This window comes from Portunus trituberculatus, chromosome 49 (genome assembly GCF_017591435.1).
Source record: "Portunus trituberculatus isolate SZX2019 chromosome 49, ASM1759143v1, whole genome shotgun sequence".
Classification (NCBI taxonomy): domain Eukaryota; kingdom Metazoa; phylum Arthropoda; class Malacostraca; order Decapoda; family Portunidae; genus Portunus; species Portunus trituberculatus.
This window is the reverse complement of record NC_059303.1, coordinates 13,059,703-13,070,359: the sequence shown is the minus strand read 5'-3', so window position 1 is coordinate 13,070,359 and position 10,657 is coordinate 13,059,703. Positions and strand designations below refer to the sequence as shown.

General features: G+C 42.0%; 1 protein-coding gene across 9 annotated transcripts in view; it reads right to left on the bottom strand.

Moving 5' to 3' along the window:
• Window positions 1-3,042, bottom strand: part of LOC123499362 — a 265,739-nt gene extending 262,697 nt beyond the window's left edge. For 2 of the 9 annotated variants that reach the window (XM_045247269.1, XM_045247276.1), the window contains exons 1-3: window positions 1,783-1,963; window positions 1,455-1,548; window positions 1-871 (exon numbers count right to left, since the gene is read on the bottom strand). The exon at window positions 1-871 is cut by the window's left edge and continues 198 nt beyond it. In XM_045247269.1, coding sequence (XP_045103204.1) covers window positions 1-871; window positions 1,455-1,511 — 928 coding nt within the window. In that variant the 5' untranslated portion in view covers window positions 1,512-1,548; window positions 1,783-1,963. Of the gene's footprint in view, window positions 872-1,454; window positions 1,549-1,727; window positions 1,967-2,105; window positions 2,175-2,898 lie in introns of those variants that run through there. The other 7 variants (XM_045247271.1, XM_045247274.1, XM_045247273.1 and 4 more) reach the window with 7 other exon arrangements.
• Window positions 3,043-10,657: the final 7,615 nt, after the last annotated feature.

The following is a 10,657-nucleotide window of genomic DNA, read 5'->3' as shown; positions in this document are numbered from 1 at the left end:
TGGCAGGTTGGTCCTTTGTCTTTAAGTTGGCTGGTGTTTGGTGTTGACATTCTGAGCCACCAATAGCGATCTCATCAGTCTCCACAGAGCTTACACTGCTTTTCCCTGCCTGCTTCTTCCTTGCTACACTGTCCCAGCTGCTGCTTCCTGTGTCTTTACTTGTCATGTCAGAGTTGTGGATTGTTACTTTTTGGTTTTCCTGTGATGATTCTGTGGATGTTTCCTGGCTTTCTCTCTCCAATGCCTCCCTACCCTCACTGCAGGAGTGGTGAGTCTGTGCCGCACCGCCATGCAGGAGAACATAGCGTGGAGGTCCAGTGTGTGAGGACTCCCTTGGCAGACCCTCTTCCACCTCCTCCATGTCCCCTGCACTGGGAGGAGACGGGCAACGCTGGCCAAACTGCACTGAAGAATCTGAATTTTGGGAAGAATCTGTTGTGTTTTCAGCATCACTGCCACTGTGAAGCCCTGAAGGTTTCTGTTCAAACTGTTCATCAGAATCTTTTGGCAGCGAGTCAACATAAACTCTCGGATCATAAATTTTATCACGTGGGTAATTTTCCTTATTTTCACTGTCATCTGTAACAGTCTGTCTGCACTCAGCACTCTTGGGTGGACCAGCATGGCTCCCCAAGCCACATGTACCAGTCTTCAGTGGCCTGTGTGCTGGCCTCTGCCCTCCTCGGGTCACCTCTAGGTCAACAGCCACTTCAGTGGCCAGGACCTGAGGCAGAGGACAGCCTGGTATGAACACTGGCCTGGGCTCACCGCCAGCTGGTGGCCCTCTCCTCCTCTCGGCCACCACCACTCCCACGGGATGACTCGCCGTGACGGACGCCACATTGTTGCCTACCACTGTTATCACCTCCACCTGAAACAAACCTTTCATGTGAAATACTGAACAAAAATATACACTAGTCTTTACAAAACATTCAACTTCACAGTGAGTGAATGAGTCAATCATTACATCACATGCAAAGATATGCTCAGCAGATTTATGAAGTAAATGCAAGATTATTCCCCTTCCCCTAAGCTGCCCCGCCCCACACTGCATCTTGACTTTTCAGTCAAACCAAAAAATTAACCAAGCAATAGCTCACAAGTCACGGTGTTTGTAACTCATGGTTACACTGTATATATATATATATATATATATATATATATATATATATATATATATATATATATATATATATATAATAGAAGGTACAGGAGTAATAGTTCATTTGAAAAAAAATTTTAAACTTGTTCATCCATTAGACAAAAAAATTTAATGGTAAATTCTGAGGAAAGGACACCAAATAAATGAAAATCATTATCATGTTTTAAAAGAAATAACCACATACATTTGTTTCAAAAAGTATCTAATGTTTTCAATATCTATTTAATGACGTCACACTACTGTTACCTGCTTCACCTGATACTGTTGTAGAGACCTTCCTACACAAACCTACCTTCTTGATAGCACTTCTCTTGGACGACCTGACCACAACACTCCTCCGCTCAGCCATGTCTGCCGACGCAGCCACACACCAGTCACGCCGCCCGCTGGAAACACACCAAGTAGTTAATAACAATAAGGGATTATTATTGTCACACTTCCTACCACACCATTAAGGCCTTCCTCCGCATGACAAAGGCTCACCACCACACCATTAACCTCCACCATGGAATGGGAAGGGGTGTCTCTGGTGGACCTTACTGGAATGCGTAAGAGAATGAGTCACCTGTGGAATCTCTGTCATCTTCTCGCCTGCTCCGCCACCCACTGCTCTCACTCACCTGACCGGTCTCTCTCTCTGCCCTCAGACATGCCATGCAGGAGAAAGGCGGAGGGCGACGGGAAGCAGTGTGTTAATATAATGGCGGAAAAGGGAGAGAAGTACGGCCGCTGCCACACGACACATTCATACCGCAAGTCTTGTTTACATGGCAGCGGTTGATCCTGATCTTGCTGGTTGACAGGTTGAAGCAGCGACGAAAAGATCAGTAACATTTTAGCTTTTGAAAAACTGTCCCTAGCAGAAGCTGAAAAAAGGAAGAACTATATTAAAGTATTTTGGAAGTTACTGCAGAGGAAAGTACATCACAACAGATAAATTTACATGTGGCAACAGTAGGAGCCCAAATAATGACAGTGGGAGCCAAAGACGAGGCTAATACCACGACCAGTCGGCCACTACTCGCCTGCACTGGCTCGGGATAGCTCCAAAACCAGCAGACCTGCAGGTTGTGTATTAGCAACTCCCGTACGGAACAAATAAAAAAAGGAAGACGAATAGAGTACAGACATTATCTTTCACACCACTTATTCGTACACTTAGCACACCACATCCCCTTCAGAAACTCCACAGCTTTTATTCGTTTCTCCTCCACGCAGTCTCAGCAGCAACACCATCCATTCCCTTCCTGTCTTCACCCGGACATCATTCCCACATTCGCTCAGCACCACTTGCATTATCTCATCCCTCTGGCACACTTCATACATGCTCTACCGTTTCATCTTGTCCTGTGGTACACTTTGCTGCGGGTCAGACCACGTATAACTCCTTGTACTCATACCCTTACATTGTACTCTACGGTATTTCAAAAGAGATCTCTTACCACCCAGGATTCCATTATGCAACTTTTCATTCAGTGTGACCTTTCTCCAAGTATTCTTTTGTTCCACCTCATTCTTCCATTCACCCAGTCACACAGTTTCACTACTCTTGATCTCCACCTCACTCATCCATGTGCTCTTCCTTACATCTCATTCCAAACCCTCTCCATTCCTTACAATATACTTAAATCAGCACTCGTTTTAATATCCTTGTATCTCAGCGTTGCCTTTACATGTCTGTCTCTCTAAAAGTATTCCATCCCATGTCTTCCCTCAAAGCCTCTGTCGCTGCATACCTTAGGTCGGTGGCGGATCCAGGAGAGGGTGTGGTGGCTTGACAGCTGGATGGTGAGATTGGTGGTGGTGCTCTCTTTCAGACTGGCCTGACTTACCGCCGCTGTCCCCGGCTCGTAGGGTTTTGTTGGGTGGACCGTGGGTTTCATGACGGCTTGTGTGACGTGTATGCTGTCCTGTGCGTCTTTCGTTGATCTCGATTAGCAGAGTGTTAGTGATGCAGCGTTACCTGTGACTCAGCTCTCTCTCTCTCTCTCTCTCTCTGCTGTTCGTGGTATGGTTTATGTGTATACTGAGGTCACACACACACACACACACACACACACTTAAGCCGTGACCTTGCGATTCGAGAGGTTGGGCGGCAGTGCTTCGTAATGGCCATCATAGCTCATTATAATTTTTCGTTAGGGAAAGAGGTCATTTTAGCCGGCACCATCTTGTATACACACACACACACACACACACACACCTTACCATACCATACCACACCACACCACAATTCACCTCATCACACCACACCACACCTCACCACACCACACCACACTACACATCTCATCACACCTCACTTCACCTCACCACACCACACTGCACCTTACCTCACAACACCACACCACATCTCATCACACCTCACTTCACCTCACCACACCACACCACACCACGCCACGCCATACCACACTACATATCACCTTACCTTACCACACTTCACCACACCTTACCACACCACACCATACCACACATCTCACCATACCTCACCACACCACACTTCACCTCACCACGCCACACCATACCACACCACATCTCACCTTACCTCATCACACCACACCACATCTCATCACACCACACTTTACCTCACCACACCACACCACACGTGACAAAAACATACTATCAAAAGAGTGGCGTGATTGTTGAACTGCTTATCAACTTCTTATAGGTAACTATGATACCTCTACAAGTAATCCAACGACTTAACCTGTCAAAGTCGCCATTTAGTCCACAGCAATCTGTCAGTCAGTCTGCTGCTTCTGTCCAGTGAAGTTGAAGTACTTAAACCGGTAGAGTATTTGACAAAACGCCGACCACACCACATCTCACCTCACCTCACCACACCTCCCCATATCACGCCACACCCCACCACACACCATACCGCACCTCACGTCACCTCACCTCATCAAACCATAGCATACCCCAGCTCAGGTTAGCTCACCACGCCACACCACACCACACACACACACACACGACCACCACCGCACCAAGGCATCCCTGGCACCCCGACCCGCCTACCACCACCAGCCCCGACAAGCTGCCGCCAGCCCCGCTTCTTCACCCTACAGCCAAGTGATTTAGGCCGTTTTTCGAGTATTTTGCAAGAGTTTTAAGGGCTTGCTGTGTGGTAATGGGTGGAGGAGGTGGAGGTGGAGGGGTAGAGAGAAATGTGAGAGGGAGGGGAAGAGGGAAGATGGAGGTGGTGAGAAAAGGTGTAAAAGAAACTAGTTCGGCCCGATCCAAGATGTATTAGACTAAGTCTAATACATCCTGAGCCCGACCCACCGTCCCCCACCAACCCCGACAAGCTGCCGCTAGCTCCTCTCCTTCACCCTGCAGCCAAGTGATTCAGACCGCTTTTTGAGTGTTTTGAAGATGTTTTCAGGTGTTTTAAGGGCTCGCTGTGTGGTAATGGGAGGAGGAGGTGGAAGTGGAGGAGTAGAGAAGAATCTGAGGGGGAGGGGAGGGAAGATGGAGGTGGTGAGAAAAGGTGCAAAAAAACTACTTCGGCTATACCTCACGATTTTTTTCTCGTTTATTATTACCGTTTGCATTGTTTTCGTGTTTTATTTATTAATAGGAATGTAGATAAATTTGTAATCCGTAAGAAGATCGTGTCTAGCTGTGTTTTTTGTTTCTCGTTGAAATAACACTTTCGGTATTCTATAATTTTCGGTTTTTATAATTAGTACATCTGGGATTGTTTTGGTGTTTAATATAAGACTTAAAATACATGAGAAACATGAGCCAAGTAATGATACCGAATAACATTTAGTCTAAGTATTCGTATTTTCAAATTCATTATTTTAACGGTACAAAAAAACACGAATTCAAACATCTTTATACGGCAAGGAATCTGTGTTTTCTTTATTTGGCTGGAGAGCGAAAATTTTTCATATTCATAAAATGTAGCATGATGTGTTGTGGCTTTGTTTTCCTTCTCGACATTATGAAGTGTTTGTGATCCCGTAATTATGAAATACGGAGTGTTCGTTGGGAATCGTTTTGTAAACAATCGACTCGGTAACGTTTTTATGTTTTGGTTATTAGTTAAAGTATTTGTTGCATCAAAAAATGTAGTGCATTTCAGTCTGGAAGCCTTTTTTCTTTTCGGGATTTTTCAGATGAATTACGTACGTAAATATTGGGCCACACGGGAACCTCAGCCTTGCCTTTCCCCCCAGGTTAGTCTACCAATGTTTGCTTGCACCTCCATATGTTTTCAGACCCAGAGAGTGAAGCAGAGCCAAAATCAATCAGCAGAATAGATAAATAGCCTACTACTATGTTAAATAAGGCAATAGTTATGTATACCCCCGTTCAGATCGTCCGGCGGCAGCCATGACCCGGATCAAGACCCCATCCCATCAACCCCTTTCCCTTCCCGTGTCAATTCGTCAACATTTCCTTCAATTCGCAGTGTTTCTTGGACATTTGCTGTTGTTGCCCACATGAAATGCATAAAGTGTAGTGACAGGAGGGATAAATTAGAAATAGAAGTGTATGAGGGAGTGTGATAGCTGTAGGAGTGGTAGTAGTAGTAGTACTAGTACTAGTAGTAGTATTAGTTGAATTATCAGTGTGTGTGTGTGTGTGTGTGTGTGTGTGTGTGTGTGTGTGTGTGTGTGTGTGTGTGTGTGTGTAATTCACTGTTTGATCTGCTGCAGTCTCTGACAAGACAGCCAGACGTTACCCTACGGAACGAGCTCAGAGCTCATTATTTCCGATCTTGGGATAGGTCTGAGACCAGGCACACACCACACACCGGGACAACAAGGTCACAACTCCTCGATTTACATCCCGTACCTACTCACTGCAAGGTGAACAGGGGCTACACGTAAAAGGAGACATACCCAAATATCTCCACCCGGCCAAGGAATCGAACCCCGGTCATCTGGCTTGTGAAGCCAGCGCTCTAACCACTGAGCTACCAGGCCGTGTGCGTGTGTGTGTGCATGTAATTCACAATCGCCTGCTGGACACCCAGCCAGTCTTCCCCATTACAGACCGAGCTCAGAGCTCATAGACCGATCTTCGGGTAGGACTGAGACTACAAACATACTCCACACACCGAGAAAACGAGGCCACAATCCTTCAAGTTACATTTTGTACCTATTTACTGCTAGGTGAACAGAGGCTACACATTAAGAGATTTGCCCATTTGCCTCGCCACTTCCTAGGACTCGAACCCGGTCCCTGTGTAATTCACCTCCTTGGTCACCTGCTGGTCACCCATCCAGTCTTCCCCATTACAAAGCGATCTTAGAGCTCATAGACCAATCTTCAGGTAGGATTGAGACCACATCAACACACAACACACACCGGGAAAGCGAGGCCACAACCCCTCAAGTTACATCCCGTACCTATTTACTGCTAGGTGAACAGGGGCCACACATTAAGAGGCTTGCCCATTTGCCTAGTCGAACCCGGCCCTCTCGATTGTGAGTCGAGCGTGCTAACCATTACACTACGCGGTGTGTGTAATGTGTGTGTGTGTGTAAGCTTATCAGAAGACTTAGAAATATGTAATGGGTGGTACCTACACTAGTCTAGCACACACCAAGTTAAGCGGTATATGTACCAACTCAAGCAGCAGCGTAACCAATCTTTTTCTTCCTATAAATTTCCCCTGATTGATGGTATAATAGGACATGCCATTTTGGTCGCATTAGCTAGCATTGCCCCTCCCACAGTCCAGCTCCGGTGCTCTCCTGGCTGAACATCGCCGTCTAGATTAGAAGATTACATTCATTGTGACATACAGTATATTAGTACAGACAACAATTATTTATTATATCTATTAATTTACTTAATCAAATAAACAACACAGACCCTTGCACCCCTCCTCCACCCACATGCCATCTGCTGTCTTTGAAAAACTCTGTCACTCAGTGGGTAATTTGATATTTTTTCAGGGGTAATGGAGAAGTGACAGAAAAAACTAAGAATTCTGAAAATCAAGAAAACATTGCAGTACCTGACATTAGGATTAATGTTAACTTAGTGTGCAAAGTTGTAAAGTAAACATATAAATAATTTTATTATAAATTATTGTTTATTATAAATAACTATTATAAATAATTATCAATCATAATTAATAAAGTTAAACTGAATAACAATGAACATCAAAAAATATTATACAGATTTAGAAAAGAAGAAATATGTATCCAAGTGTGTGACAACCCAAAAGTATCCCACCCACCGATGTTCTTGACACCTTTGGCAAGTCATTAGAGGTGTACAATGTTCAAATACAATAAATAAAACAAATTATCTCTAGTGTGAATTTTCTAATGTAACCATATATATATATATATATATATATATATATATATATATATATATATATATATATATATATATATATATATATATATATATATATATATATATATATATATATATATATATATATATATATATTGACAACATTTTGTGAAGCTGGTAATATGCTTGGTGTGGTAACAAGCTGAAAAGTTTGGGATCCATTGAGCTGTTACTGCTGAGAGAGAGAGAGAGAGAGAGAGAGAGAGAGAGAGAGAGAGAGAGAGAGAGAGAATCAAACAATTTCATTTTAAGGTGTTTGGTAGCAGGTGACATGATCCAGCAGTGAAGTTTGCATGTGAGCACATGTGAGAGCATGCATTTTATTTATAGTTGTGTACATAAACACATACATACACACACACACAGAATTTGAAGGGATGACATATGAGGAGAGACTAAAGGCTATGGATCTACCAACCCTGGAACAGAGAAGGGAGAAAGGGGATCTGATACAAGTTTATAAATTGATTAACGGAATGGATCAAGTGGATAATGAGAAACTGATTCTGAGAGAAGAATGTGACACTAGAAGCACAAGATTGCATAGTAAAAAACTGAGGAAGGGAAGATGTCTGAGAGATGTTAAAAAATAAAGTTTCCCGCAAAAATATGTTGAGACATGGAACAGTTTAAGTGAGGAAGTGGTGTCAGCAAAGAGTGTACATAGCTTTAAAGAAAAATTGGATAAGTGTAGATATGAAGATGAGTGTAAAGCCCAGACCCTGTAAAACTACAACTAGGTAAATACACCAGACCACAATGCGGTGCGCGGTTAGCCTCTCACTCTCAGTGGCAGCGATCAGAGCTCATTGCGAATCTTCATGTAACACTGTGACCACACTTAATACAGCCACGCTCTTCCAAACATCATGCAGCATGCCATACTACTCTCATCCATGCTGTGCTCCCTATACCACACACCCACTGGTTCACCATGCTTATCATTTCATTCTTCATCTTCACATAGTCATTGTCATGGGGAACAATGCAACTGTCACAGGCATGATTCAAGCCACCACATTTTATTCTCTCTCTCTCTCTCTCTCTTAACTGAAAAACCAGAGAAAATTTATGATATTCCAATGATTATTAGCTACTACTTCATTACATAATTTCCCCAGTCCATTGTGCAAAAGGATTAAACAAACAATTCTGAAAGTATATCCTAGTTATCACATTTATTTTCCAAACAAAATCACTTGATTTTTTGTGATCTTACACATCCATAATTGTTGCTCTTTTCAACAAGCTGCAAACATTGTTCTAATGTCATGCACTGTTGATTCATGAATTTCAAACATCTTCAAGGATAAGTTTTATGTAAAAAGTGCATGTCTATAATGCAGTCTATAATAATCTACCATATAAATTGAAATATAAAAATAGCAACACAAAATAAATCTACTTGCACCTCTGTAGTACTAATGCTGCACCAGGACCTTCCTCCTGCCCCAAGCTTTGAGGATGGCTGTACATACAGGTGTCACAACTGTACATGATACACTCGGGACATAAAACACATAAGCAATGTATGTCAAGCATGCCCTTCACAACACTAATGCATCTTTTCCCTTCATATAATACTATGCCTGAAGGAGTCTTGTCTGCATCAGCCATATCATGACCAATGAATGTTACATACATGGAAATTTTCTTTGGCTGTTATTAAGTAAAGGATCTTCATAGATTATCTATTATTAAAAAGAATTGCTTGTGCGGCTACACACAAACCTTTGGCATCACCTCCAATATGCCTTTTCAATTCAGCACCATTTCTGGACCCATCAAAACTATAATCTGGTTATCATCGTCTACTCAAATATACAGATATTTTTTTACCAGACGCTGATTGCTTGTAGATTTTGTAATTTTAGATTTTCCTTATCTTTACAACATTCTTGCCACTTAAAATTACCTAAGAAGCAAAAAACAGACCAGTTAAAATAATTACATGACAAATCTTATCTCTTAAATCTTAATATTCATCATTACAGATATCATTTATGTTAACCTGCGTCTGTATCTAGCCACTGCCTTCACAAAGACAATTACAAACACTCCAATCTTCCTAAAATTGTGCTGGGATCAATGCTGTCAATACAGAGTAACTCAAAACTTAATTTCTAGTGATGCAGTTTCCTTTGAGTTGAATTAGCAATCCACATCTTGCTATTGAAAGAATGGAGAAGGAGATCAAGATTTTTATGTACCATGTAAGCAAAATTAATTGTGGCCCTATGAATATTTTAGGTTCAGGATAATAGCAAGGTTAATGGTTGAGGAATAAATGTGTCCCTGTGTCTTTACTGACCCAATGGTTGAAGTTTTTACCTCAATTTGCACAATACATTAGGAAATACATCCTAACAAGGCACAAAGAGTGACAACATAGAAAACAATGGTACAATAATTACTCCAAGAACAGTTTGTCATCCACTGGTTTACAAGGAAAGGAAGAAAAATTTGATTTGTTACTTTGGGATATCAACACATGAAATAGACTATACAATAAAGGAATATTAGATGAAAAACGTTTGGGAACGATAATCTCTTCACATAATGATCACATAATCCAAAGGCACCTGCTTTAAGACACAATTATACCTTCCCTCTCTGCCTTACAAAACTTAAATATTATGGGAATTCTCAAATAAAAAAAAAAATAATAATAATAATAAAAAATAATTGTACATTTTAATATAAGATTTTCCATTTTTGGAATTATCAGAGTTGTCTGAGAGGAATTCACCTGGTGTGGCATGACCAGCATGGCATCTCAGGGAAAGTGAGTCTCAAAGTGGTTGGTAGTAGTCCACATTTGAGGTGTGGTCCTAAAACTCAGAGAAAGGGTGAGAACACAGTGGTGTGTGCCTGATTGGTCCAGGGTTAGGGTGAAGGTTGTTGTCTCTGGCAATGTGAGCTGTGATATTGTCTTTCTCTTCAGGTAATTAGTCTGTCCCTACTTGTTGCAGGATACTGTTGTTACTTGCTGACTAAAAATGGAACCACAATGCAGGACTGAGTTAAATATTTAAATCCCATCTTTTCAGTAGTCATCACAAAGCACTGTCAAGGATCACAGGAGAACAATACTTGGCTGAGAATATGCAAATATTAAGTAGAGTTGTGGTACAGAAGTATAGGGAAAATAAAGTTTATGCCAATCTGATC